This window comes from Alosa pseudoharengus, unplaced genomic scaffold, assembly GCF_046254945.1.
Source record: "Alosa pseudoharengus isolate Yale_2024_CS ecotype anadromous, Long Island Sound unplaced genomic scaffold, YU_APseudo_1.1 YU_APseudo_1.1_scf_18, whole genome shotgun sequence".
In the NCBI taxonomy this organism is placed as follows: Eukaryota; Metazoa; Chordata; class Actinopteri; order Clupeiformes; family Clupeidae; genus Alosa; species Alosa pseudoharengus.
In genome coordinates this window covers 29,928,845-29,942,809 of record NW_027468650.1, presented here as the reverse complement: position 1 = coordinate 29,942,809, position 13,965 = coordinate 29,928,845, and the positions used below count along the sequence as shown (strand labels likewise).

At 44.8% G+C, this 13,965-nt stretch overlaps 1 protein-coding gene across 1 annotated transcript in view; it reads right to left on the bottom strand.

Annotated features, from left to right (window-relative positions):
- jph1a (junctophilin 1a) overlaps positions 1–13,965 on the bottom strand; it is a 40,469-nt gene that overhangs the window by 14,995 nt on the left and 11,509 nt on the right. Inside the window, exon 4 of the mRNA XM_076290845.1 lies at positions 2,326–2,444. Within this exon, the coding sequence (XP_076146960.1) occupies positions 2,326–2,444 (119 nt within the window). The remainder of the gene's footprint in view (positions 1–2,325; positions 2,445–13,965) is intronic.

Below are 13,965 nucleotides of genomic sequence, written 5' to 3'. Positions count from 1 at the left end.
ATGTCTGTGTTGATAGAATAGTGTAAGAAATACAACTACCCTCGCATCGCGTTGCAATGGTTATACTTTGGTCCCTGAAGTTGGTAGTAGTCATTTTGCATCTCAGCAGCGGACTGATATTACCAAGGCTACTACTAAGTATCCCCATTGGAGTGCGCTTTACTGTTTACTTTTCGGCGCAGTACTACTAACCAGAGCAAGTATAATTCCGTCGTGGTAAGAAACTAGTCCCTGAAAATGTAATGCGATCGTTGAAATGCAAGGATAGAATAACGTTAGAAATAACAGTATCAATACAGACATTTACATCGATAGTCTGGCGTTATAATTTATTTGCCTCGGGTGTACTGTGGAGTGGGTAAGACTGTTTTTAGTGGCAGGCTAGCACATACCGTTGACTTGCGCTAGCCTAGCACCTGCGAACTCTGCAATTAGAAGGACTGGATGAAACGTGTTGAAAACGGTCTCCACTGATAAATATCACACTTGCTTACTTGGAAATGAGGTCTTATGTCCAAAATCCTGAACCACCCCTTTAAGGTGTATAAACGCAAACTTCTTCAAACTGATAATTCAGTGATACTATGTTATACAAAGGGCCCCTTTAGGCTTTGCATTAAAATATACTTGACTTACGTATGTTACGTATACTCTATCACTGCAACCATATGCCATATATCTACAGCTTGACATTGACTATGATGAAACGTTCTTGTGTTCCATGCTGAAGGTGGTTCTAGACTTTTAGTTTGTGTACAAAGCACCTGGAATGAACCTACTGTAGCTGGGCCGGTTCAGGTTTCTGAACTGGGCCAAACCCAAATCCCATTCCACTTCCATGTTATCCACCTTCCCGTTAGCTGTGCTATAAAAAGATGCCTTGCTTTGAGAGAACAGGAGTGATGTGATAATATGAAACACTGCTTCAACGCTCTTCACCCTGTCTGAAGTTTACAAACATAACACTGACTTACAACCGCCTGTGGCAATGGCAGAGAAGGCCAGGCTTTAACTCTAGTCTGCTGCCTTTGAGCAAGAAAGCTGCTTAGATTCTGAGTCAGGACCTCAGTCTAAAGTCCTTTAAATACTTTTTTCTATCAAAAGCAAGCGACTTACGGAATATTTAAAAAAAAACACAAGCATTACATTATTTGGACTGTAAATTATGTGGGATGTTCCTTTTGCACTTCTAATTCAACAGAATTAAGAGAAATTACAAAGGTAAAGCTGAGGGAGAGATTGACGAGGTCTTCACAAGTTACAACATAATATTAATGCTCTATGAAGCAAGGAATGTTAAGAGGGTGATTGCTGAGGTGTGTGACGGGTTTTCAGTGTGTAGATGAAGTGAGTTATCATGGACACTTCACTGAGTTAGCATAAGCACTTCAAGGTGAAGACTGAATGGACTGGCAGCTCATTGAGGACAGTGTTAACTTTACAGCTCCCCTTCGCAAGACGGAGAGGGTCATATGAGGTTTCCATGACTCTGGGGCACGTTTCCCAAAACCATAGTAGCAACTTTGTTGGTTGCAATGTAATTTCCCATTGCCAACCAACAAAGTTGCTAACAGGTTAGCAACTATGGTTTTGGGAAACGCACCCCTAAATAGTAAACGGCTCTGAAACTAATTCACCCCTGACTTGGCATGAGTCCTGTGGGGGTCCAAGAGCAAATTAGGGATTGCAAAAAAGCAGGGACAAATCTGCTCCAAAGCTGGCATATTACAAAAGTAAAGGTGATTGGCCTTTGAAGGTGAAACCCAGGCTGATCAATTGTCAGGTCGCGACAATTCCACAGCTCCACCTCACCTGCCAAATTATCCAGACCTTGTGTTATCTTATGCAGATCTTCCACTTAATTGTAAAGATCTTGTGTTGGAAAGATTTTATTGTTGTTTGGGTAGACATTGTGTTGTGCAGGTCTTGTGTTGTGATGTGCAGGTCTTGTGTTGTGTTGTGCAGGTGTTGTGTTGTGCAGGACTTGTGTTGTGTTGTGCAGGTGTTGTGTTGTGTTGTGCAGGTGTTGTGTTGTGCAGGACTTGTGTTATGTTGTGCAGGACTTGTGTTGTGTTGTGCAGGTGTTGTGTTGTGTTGTGCTTGTGTTGTGTTGTGCAGGACTTGTGTTATGTTGTGCAGGTGTTGTGTTGTGCAAGTGTTGTGTTGCGATGTGCAGGTGTTGTGTTGTGTTGTGCAGGACTTGTGTTGTGTTGTGGAAGTGTTGTGTTGTGCAGGTCTTGTGTTGTGCAAGTGTTGTGTTGTGCAGGACTTTTGTTGTGCTGTGCAGGTCTTGTGTTGTGTTGTGCAGGCTGTGCCTTAGATTACCTGGCTGATGGAAGCTTGGGGAGAGCTCTCTGGCCACTGATCTGGCCAGGTCAGAGTCATGGAGGGCTGCCAGAGCTGCCTGGTCAGCTGCTTCACTCTTGGTTCGTGCATGAGCGGTCCTGTGGCGATGAGTACCAACACACACACACACACACACACACACACACACACACACAGACAGACAGACAGACACACACACACACACACAGACAGACAGACAAAAAAGAGAGAAAGAGAGAGAGAAAGGATTAGATAAGAAACATCTTATATATAACGTCATATATATAGACATTTGACAGTGGCAACTCATGAGATGCTTTACTCAAAACTTATTTTACTACAAAATGAACCATTATTCAGGAGGGGAGTTGAAAGCAATTCATTAAGCAACCAATTCCACTGGAGCTCCAAGCGGTTGTGTACACGCAGCCTTACAACACTGTTTACAGCTCTTCGAGTCACGGTAAAAAGTCATTTTTGGTACATAGCTAATGTAGATACACTTATGGTGTGGGTGGTTGCGTTTCTTTAGGAGTCTGCCGTCTTGGTTTGTATAGAAATGGATATTACTGTAAGTGACACATACACGCAAGACGGCGGAAATACGGGACCGACGGTATTAGGGGGAGTTCCGATACATACATGTGGTCATAGTGACTTTGAACTTTGACCTCCAAAATCATATCAGTTCATCTTAGAGTCCAAGTAAATATTCATACCAAATTTGAAGAACATGCCTCAAGGGGTTTTTGAGACATCACGTTCACGAGAATGGGCCATATGTATGTTGTCACAGTGACCTTGCACTTTGGCCTTCTACTGTTACATCGAATTAATTCCAATCCAGAGTTCAATTGGATATTCATACCAAATTTGAAGCACGTGCCTTGAGGTGTTCTTGATATGTCTCGTCCACGAGACAGGTTGACTAACAGACGTCTGGACATACGTACATACGGACTCAAAAACATGCTGCCTCCAGCCATCATAAACACCAGTGTGGAGGCATAAAAATCCAATAATAGAGGGAACAAAGACATTTTTCCTTACTATAGATTATTTTACAGGCTGAGAAATTTGTGTAGTACAACTGCGAAAAAAAAAATCTTTGTTCAGCAAGTGCTGATGCAGCACTTCACCAACTCAGCAAAAATATTACCCTTCTAAGACCAGAACTGCTGAATGTATTAGGCCAGCACTTTGCCAGCCAAGATTCTGCCACCAGCCGTTAGGCAGTCAGTATGTCTGTACGTATTCAAATCCTCCACGCAGAGCAGACACAAACAAGCAAAACGGAAAATAGATGACAAAGATTGTGCAACATGTGACATATGTTATATGGCCTGGTATCATCATCAGGCCAGCAGCGATATGCAGGCCTTGTCTGGAGGCTTTTGTTATGTAACAATGCTTATGGTTATGAATGCCTACATCTGCTGGTGTCTAATACATGTTGGTTTTTCAGGGTGAATCATACGTTTGCCGTTTACTGGCCAATCATCTATGCTGGATGATTAATCAGTCTGTGCATGTGTGTAAATTCAAAGTTTCTGTTATTGTCATTTTATCATTCACTTGCATACAATCAATAATTAAATAAATGGTTCTCCTGGACAGTGTGATATTTTAATTGATAATTAAAATTGATAATTTAAAATAATAAATTGAAATAAAATAAATCGCAAAAAACAAAAACGTGTATATAAGCTTGTATGTCTGTGTATACTGACCATCTGTGTTTTGCGCATATGCCACTTTTGAGCATGGTTTTTGAGTGAATGTGTGTATGCGCACGCGCGCGCGCGCGTGTGTGTGTGTGTGTGTGTGTGTGTGTGTGTGTGTGTGTGTGTGTGTGTGTGTGTGTAAGTGTGTAGTAGTGCAATCCGAGTGCACACTCCTGTCCGCTGGGTCACGCTCGGTGTTGACCCCCGCCCTCCTGTCAAATCCAAATCCTGCTTTTCCAAATGGATGGGAAGGAGGGGATCCGCCAAAGCACTTAATCCAGTCTAGAGGCTGCAGCAGAGGGCCGACTCCTTCTCCACACGGCACTCACGCACACCCACCCAACAGCAGCAGTAGCAATAGCACATAGCATCACACAGCAACAGCTGCAGTAGCAATAGCACATAGCATCACACAGCAACAGCTGCAGTAGCAATAGCACATAGCATCACACAGCAACAGCTGCAGTAGCGCATAGCAGCACACATCACCGGCTGCATCCACTCACAGCAGCACACAGCTGCTAAGACAGGCAGCAGCTACCTGCTGTAATTATTATGCTAACTGCTTTAATAATCTTCAAATCTAAGGGTAAAATAAACACTATAAGGTGTGGGACAACTTGCTGTTTTTCAACTTTTACATTATTCACATAACTGAAATGGGAAATAGAGTAAAATGTGAGCAGTGTTTTTAGTTTTCAGACAGGCTGAGTGGTTAAAGGTTTTGACACTGTATATCTTTCACACATGTGCTGACTGAAATGTGTTTAATATGTATGAAGAGCAGCATCAGCAGGAGATGGGGACACTATGGTGTCTAGCTTTGGGTTCAAAGACACAACAGCCAGTGTCTATTTGCAGTTCACAGACAGTTAATTCTGAATCAGTTAACAATTTAACTAACCTGTAAAAGGTAAAGGGGAATACAAAACAACCCATGGTGTTACTGAATAGAGCCATCTCCCTCCTCTACAGCGCACACTATGATCAATCACTCATGACAAACTTTCACATTGGTAGAGAATCAGTGTTTGGCCAACACATCAACTACCAGACTGTGTCGATGAACAGTGTCATTCTCAGCGCTGAGGAAATCCATGGTCTTGTGTTATGTGACTTGGAGCTGAACAACAGAGTGAGAGTCGGCGGGAGCCATGTCGCTAGAGTCGCCGCTGACATAAGAGAAGGTGGCTTTACTAGGCACACAGGAACTGAGAGGGGTGACCTGGTTCACAAATCTCCTGCAAGCCAGCATAGACACACACACACACACACACACACACACACACACACACACACACACACACATATATATATACACACACAATAATTTCCACCCCCCTCTTCCCAGAGAAAGAAAGAGAGATAGAGACAGAAAGAGAAAGAGAGAGAAATAAAGAAAGACAGAGAGAGAGAGAGAGAGAGAGAGACTCTCTGGGCTATGTGCCATGCATTACAGGGGAACGAGGGATTTTTATTCCTCTCTTTTTTGCCAGGCTTACTCCAGCTGAACTAATTACGCAACACAGCATCAAAAAGGACAAAATATAAATTCCATCAAACGCAGGAGATTAAAGCTTTCTCTTTCATTTCTCTGTGCTGCTACGGGAACTCACCCCAAAGAGCAACAGAGACGGGAGGAGAGGTAAAGGAGAAGAGAGAAGAGGAGTGAAGAGTTGAAAATGACACGGGGGAAGAGTGGAGATGAGAGGAGCTGGTAGACAGAGTGGAGTGGAGCAGAGTGGAGAATATTAAGGGGACACTTTAGGAGAGGAACGACACAGTGATAAATAAGTAGGGTGAACAACAAAGGAGGAACCAGCATGCAGGGAAGAAGAGAGGAAAAGAGGATTGGGCAAGAGAGAAAATGAGAGGAGAAGAAGAGAGAATGTATGAGGCTAGCAGTAGAAAGGAGAGAATGATAGAAGATTGTGGAAAAGAGGAGGAGTGAGAGGAATGGCGAGGGGAGGAGAGGCAAGGCACCGGCCGGGTGAGCTGAGGTAAGAAGATGAGTGGAGAGGAGGAGTGGTGGAGAAAAGAGAGACGAGGGGGAAAGGATGGAAGCTGGACACAGCGCTACTCAGAGGAGAAAAACACCACTGAGTGTCCAGCTGGTATGCATATCAGCCTGGGCGAAGCTTAACACAGAAATATCCTCTTCAGCTTTTTTTTTTTTTTTCTATTTTCCACGGGCTGCCTGTTTTTAGCTGTGGCCGTTGGCCTCTGCCACTGTCGCAGGCAGACTGATGGATGTCGGCTTTTATCACTCCTTCAGAGGCCTCGGACGGATGGACACAGAGCCCGGCCTGTTTCGGGGATGCTTGGCAGGGGCAGGAGGGGGGGGGGGGGGCTTAGGGGTGGATTAAAGATGTATGACTGGCCATATGCTCAGGGAGAGCCCGGTTCTGGACGGACCCGAAATTAGACTTCGCTAGGGATGAAATGAAACATTGCCACAGACAGAATAAGACATGGCCAGGGAATACACGCCATGCTGGCGCGCACGAAGAGGAGAGCCTGACAGCACTAATGGCCACTGACCAGTCACTCTATTAAACACATCCGTTCGTGCACACACACACACACACACACACAGAGAAGCTGCCAAACACACACACACACACTATGTCTACCAAACACAGACACACACACACAGACACACACAAGCACACACACAAAGTCACTGTAAAATAGGACACACACACTTATGCTAAACCAAAGGGTCTTTTTTCTGTTTCCAAAGGCATCTGGTGGAATTTGCAGGCTACAGTGTATGACCACTAGCAGGGCAGGAAGTGATGTAAGTTTTTCCGAGCACCCAGATGGGATGCTTTTGAGCCTGGGTCACCTCCAGGGCGAGGGCGGCAGGAAGTCGGCGAGGAGACCACGGCGTCAGGTGTAGGGTCTACGTGCCAGTCCCTTCAAAGAGCTTCTGCTATTTCACACCTTACTCGCACATGCTTTGTGAAAGAGCTGGCGCCTCTGTCGACAAATCTGCAGCCGTTCAGTCATGCAGTGCAGTCACTTGTCAAGCGATGCCATTCACTCCTGTGCTTTTTTCCCACGACAGGTGAGGCGGCTCTTTAGACAGCCAACACTGAGGCCAAACCCAAACTCATGTCTCTTTATGAGTCAGTGTGGACTGGAGACAATGATGTCAGTTGGAATGTGAGGAACTACGTCTGCCAGAGTCAGAGGAAAGTGAGCTGAACTTAACTATGTCATTCCTCTGTCTGTAACTTGTGAGGTAACATTGTATGTAACCTGTACGGAATCTCAGCCTGTAACTCGTAAGGAAACTCAGTCTGTAGATTGTGAGATGATGAAGTCCTCGGAGTCTGTGAAATATGAGGTCATTTAGTCTGAACAGAAAGAATATGAGAATGGTGAGGTAATTAAGAGTTACAGCTAGGCTACACTGGGTGTGCAATTTAACCTCACCGTTAGCAGGGCATAAAAATAGTTTTAGAAAATAGCCAGTTCTATTAATTATATTGGAAGCTAATTGTTGAATCATACGCTCCACGAAAGGAATGCTTCAGTTATGTGTCTGGCCTAGCCTACCAGTGAAAGTCTGTTAACTCTACCAGAGTGCATGAAAATGTTAGACAGAGCAGCTCTTCATGTCATTACGTGGTGGAGAAAACACTGTGCACCCAGTCTATTCAACACTCTTTTCCCCTCCTTGGAGACTGCATGAATTCTCTGTCTTTTTTGCACTCCGTCACCATCTCTTTCTCTCATCTTGTTCTCTCTCTCTGCCAAAATAGACTTTAGAGTATTTAAAACCATAGTAGTATGTCTGCTTACTGTCCTGTCCAGTACTGTCCTACCCCCCCCCCCCCCCATCTTACTGACTTCTTAAATTTCGAACCGCCACCCCCCCCCCCCCACCTGTCCCAGCACGCACTTGCAGACACGCAGACCCAGGGCCAGAACGGGGCCAGCGCTGGGACCAGCAGGAGGCTGGAATGCACACCGGTTTCTTTGCATGCCAGATCGAATACCAAAGTCAGATGTGCCCCCCCCCCTCCCCATCACCCACCCCCAGCGTTTTGAGCCCTGTCCACTCACCCCATCTCAGTTCCATCCACAAGCCATACAGGAGGACCCCCCCCCATGCCAAACACACACCCTACCGGGTCTCCCCTCCCCAAAATTCTCACCAAAAAAGGGGGAAGAATTTAAAAGGTGAGGGTTAAGAATCTGAACAGCAGAATGTACGGACATAAATCTGCTTCCCAATTAGGGGTAAAACTCAATCCCCATAACACTCTATCCCCATGCAGAATGTGGAGGACATACTGCTGCCCGCTTCAGCATGGGGAAAATGTGTATGTGACTCTGTGAGTGGACACTGGGCATTAGGAGGACACAATCTGTGTCCCCACTTTAGGCAGAATTTTAACTCCAATTCAAATACATGGGCTGTGAACGTGGGCGACAGCTTGCGTATGTCCAGTAGAGTGGTTTGGTCTCGACGCCTCAGTAGTTCAGTTGACGAGAGCTGACACTGGTGAGAGCGCAGGGGACCAAGTGACTGGAAGAGGACACTGGGCTACTGGGAATAATTTGATAACAGGAACAGTCATCCTAAATCATCAAGACGTCTGTTTCCAACAACCCAATTGACATGAAGGTTGTCATGGCTCTCTAGGCATCAAGGAGGCCACAAATAATGATGTAACAGTGATACTGTAAGTCATTATTCGGATCTATATCTGGAACACACACACACAAACACACACACACGCACACACACACACACATACATACACACACACACACACACACACACACACACAAATACACACACACACACACACACACACAGGGTCTACAATCCAAAGGGATGATCTCAATCCTCAGTAATTGCTTACAGGGTTTTATGTGGCACAACACATAACAAAATTCTACACAATTAGCACGACCGCTGCGCTCTTCTCTCCCCGTGCTCAGACTGCGATTGGGTTTCAGGCCCGTGCTCATTCAGGATTACTTAAGCATGACTAACACCATTACTGACTAGCGAAAAACCCAACACCAACCAAATTATGCCCCAATTATTTATGTGGCGGATGACAAGGACTTATTCATTTACAAATGAATGTCACTGCGCATTGATTTAGCCTACCAGCCTGTGGGAGGTAGCCTGCCTGTCACAAACCCAGCCCAGCACTCGGAATGCCTCTCAGGGTGGCAGCTGGACTTGAAAGCTGAACGAACTGAATTCTGGTTGACCTCTGCGTATGAAAAGGGCTCTTTGAGTTCCCGTAACGTTGAGCGATGAGCGCCTCTGTGGAGAAGTGCGCTGGAGACGAGGGGGCCGGCCGCACGAGGAACTGGACCGAGGCCAGGCTACCTTAACGGCTCCCGCAGCTTTTCATAGGTAATGAATAGACCTGGCAGGCAGCAGAACAAAGGGAGTGGAGGTAAAACTGGGTGAACAATGAAGCCGTGGCCAGCGCGCTTCTACATCAAGCCTCAGGGGGCCTCAGCAAAGACCTTTTTAAGTCACTGAAGAATGCAGTCAGCATCTTTTCTGAGTTATTGTCTATCTATTTTCCAAGCACAGAACAAGGAATGTTCCTGATGACCAAGAGACTTACGATAATTGTCCAAGTCTCTTGTATTATAATAATTACAATAACTTATATAGTGAGGCTCCTATGTAGACGAGTGGGACTCTGGAATGAATCCAGATCATGCGTACTCAAAATAGCAAATGCTAATAAGTTAGATATTAGTGAAGGCTTTCAAACAGTTTTCTGGGTTCACTGCAAGCATTTGTGACCACATTGATAAGGAGGTAGTTGGATGGATTTTGAGGAAAGGGTTGCAATTCTATTCAAACAATTTGGAAAATTTAAGCAAAAATGTAATATGTTTAAAAACTAGTTTGTTTAACCCTCATGTTATCCTTGGGGTCAATTTGACCCCAAGCAACGTTTAACATCATAAAATATATGGTTCACTTTTTTTTTTTTGCTTCATGTTTCATGACTTTTCCTCAATTGAAGGGTACAACAGAGTTAGCATGAAATTTGTACAATAATTTGTTTTCAATGTCCTTTACACATATTTTGTACATTGATGTTCCTTGGGGTCAGTTTGACCCCAGCTGTATGAAACATAGGATACCTGAATATTTGACACATTATGGATATTATTATTTGAATAGTATGAGAACATATTGTTATTATCATTATTACATACACAAGTACATATTACATATAAGTCATTTTGGCAGGACTGTATAAGTCAAAGGGGGAAGCAACAGCAAGCCTTTGGGCTGCTGACACTGGATGGGCAATATTGCCAGCCATGGTTCCAAGGTTCATAAAGGGGTGTGGGGGGTGGGATTGTTTTGTAGGGCTTTTGATGGTGGTTATAACACTCTTGTTAAGTACCTGTCACAAAAAAACTGGGTAACAATATTAATTATAATCATTTTCTGAGGGTTTATTTAGCTGGGGTCAAATTGACCCCAAGGATAAAGAGTGTCGGTAAGATTTGAGGATAACACAAGGGTTAATTAGAATGCAAAACAGGTCAGGCCAATGTCTGTTCCAGAATTCACAGTTAATTGGTTTTTCAGTGGTGGTCAGCAGACATCACCATGTTGCAGGACATGAAGGAGGCAATTTAGTGACAATACATTTCATCTACTGCAGTTTTGTCTATGAAGCTTCGTTTTTTTTTACTAGTGGACAGTGCCACAACAGATCTTCTGCATAGGTCACACAGAGGAAACAAACTCAACGGAGTTACAGCAGCCTAAAGCCCCCTTGACATGGGCAGATGCTTCATTCTGAGAACTGTTGTGAAAATCGGCATGTATTAGTCTAAATGGAAAATACCCAGAGCAGTGACATTTACCTCAGATTAAAGACATAATCCCTGCTGACGTACTCACGCTGGACACAGTCATGGACCCTTTCCTTAAAAGAGCCATGGGACCTACCTGACCACTCTCTTTGGGGACAAGTGTGTGTGTGTGTGTATGTGTGTGTGTGTGTGTGTTTAAGTCTCATATTGGTTGTGTGTGTGTGTGTCTTTGTGTGTATATATGTATCTATGAGACAAAGAAAAAGAAAAACATTTCAACACAGCAAAAAAAACCTTCACCATTGCAATGATGTCAATGTAATAGTTGACAAATGTGCCAAATCAACCCAAATTCAGGTTTACTATCAGCACGCACTTATGAGAGTATGAGAGTGTTTGTTTCAGGGGAAAGCTGACTTAGCATTCTGGGTAGTGCTCCATTTCAGCTAAATATTCGCTGACGATACGAAAGCCATCGAGGGATCGCAATCGAGGCAAGTGCTGGGGCCTCTTTCTCTCTCTCTCTCCCTCCTCCCAACCCAGATCTGACAGGGGATGCATTGCGTTTTGTCAACACCAGACATTCTGACTGAAAGGACCAGACAGCTGAGCACAGTTTAAAATAAGATGTTGAGACCGGGCAAGTCTAACCGTCGTACTGAGGAACCCACTGAATCTGCAGAACCCTCAGGGAGAGCAGGCTAACTCTGCGCTAGATCCACACAGGGGTCTCTCTGAATCCCTCTCGAGTCAACTGCTTGCTACCCATGACGGTGGCTGACTCTAAGACACATCTGAGCGGTTATGAGCCAGATCAGAGGCAGTCAAACGGCCGAAGTCCACTATCAACACAGACATTTACATCGATAGTCTGGCGTTATAATTTATTTGCCTCGGGTGTACTTTGGAGTGGGTAAGACTGCTTTTAGTGGCAGGCTAACACATACCGTTGACTTGTGCTAGCCTAGCACCTGCTAACTCTGCAATTAGAAGGACTGGATAAAACGTGTTGAAAAAGGTTTCCACTGATAAATATCACTAGCCTGGCGAGCCAGACCCACATTAAAATGTAGGGTCTGGGCACTCACCGTTCGCAGTGCTCAGTCCGAGGGGCGGGATAATCAGTTGTCTTTCAAATTCCCTCTGCACTCAATAGGACGCAATAGGATATTTGTTTTCAAGTAGCAGGGAATTCAAGCCAAACCGTTGCAACTCTGCCATCAATCATTATGTTAAGCCCACCAAACGACTCTATACACGATTTCAATGTCCTGATTAAGTTTCAATTTCTGGAGCTCACAAGCCAACGGAGAGTTGCTAGACTAGCCCTGGCAGCAAATGTGATTTTTTAGGCTAAAATATCACACTTGCTTACTTGGAAATGAGGTCCTATGTCCAAAATCCTGAACCACCCCTTTAAGATGACAACAAACACATCAGCATACTGCCTTTATTGACTCTTTGATCTAGTTGTTATGTTTTACATTACTTTATAACTGAATGTCTGTAACAACTGTAAACATAGACCACAGGGATATTTGTCAGTGCACAAGAAAAGGAAGTTAAGAGGTTATGAGCCACTGTGCTGCATAGTGTATGATGTTTCAGTCTCAATGTTTAGTCTCAGAAAGGAATGTCCAGCTGCACGTTTATGGGCAAATCATATGGGAAATAGGGAATGTCTCATGACTACATCCTGTCTGTCTATATCTGTGTGTGTGTGTATCTGTGTGTTTGTGAGTGTGTGTGTATCTGTGTGTTTGTGAGTGTGTGTGTTTGTGTGTGTGTGTGTGTGTGTGTGTGTGTGTGTGTGTGTGTGTGTGTGTGTGTGTGTGTGTGTGTGTGTGCTTCTGTGTGTCAGAGAGCGTAAGTAAAGTAAATGCGCTCTCTGCCTCTCGGCTCCGCCTCCACTAATGTGGAAAACCGGAGCAAGGATGACAAGATGACTGGAGCCGTCGTCATGACAACCATCCACCACTCGAGCAGGCAGGCAGGTCGAATGCATCATCTGGTGCGTGTAGACCAGGGGGTCCCGCATACACACAAACATGCACACGCACAAATGTGTCTACATAGACACAGAGAAATAATCATACACACACACACACACATGCACACTTTGTGTACACACGCCACCAGGAAGTAGACCTATCAGGTACTATAACCCAAATGTGCCTTACTTCCCACACAGCCCACACACACACGCACACACAGACTCTTATGTGTTATCACAAACACACTAAGCATGTATAAACGCACAAATGCACTCACACACATTGAAACAGGCACTCACATAGTTCCACACACAGACAGATCTTCCAGCGGAGCTGGATGTCTTTTGCGCTCCATTAAACCGCTGTGCTCGGCATCCGGCTGGAGGAAAGGTCACATCGCCTGGCAACAGATCGCCATGGCTTCAGCAGTGGTTTTAATGAGGGTGAGAGTAACTCAGCCCTCGCCCCATCCCACTGCACTCAAACACACACACACACACATACACACACTGGTACACACAATACTATTGGCCTCTGTCGAGCCTTGTGAATGTGCAAGGATAACAAATCCATATGCTTTCACGATCACATATCCATAATTCCATGTGTGGCTGCCTCAGAGAATACAGCAGCTTTTGTCCACAACAAAACAAAAACTTAACTCCAGTGATGTGGTAAATGAAAATACAGAATCTACAGAGGAATTATACAGCATTCATTTCCAGTTAAACAATAATGATCCTCCCTAGGCAAGAGAAGAATTCAGCCATCTTTTCCTGAATCATCTCTCACTCCCACCTTCTCTCTCTATTGCTCTCCCTCCCTCTCTCTCTGTCTCTCCCTCTCTCTTTTCTCTCCTCTCTTACACCCCTCACCCTCCCCATTTGTCATTTGAATGTAAAATGAGCCCCCAGCAAGGTATTAACACATAATCATAGAGACGTGCCTTACACTCCTACACTGGGGGTGGCACGGGGTGACCCCATCCATTCTTCCGATGGAGCTGGAGAACGTTTTAGATTTACAGGACTGCCCCACGCCTCACTGGAGGGGATAAATGAATGATGGCTTGCGGATTTAAGTCCCCTCTCCCG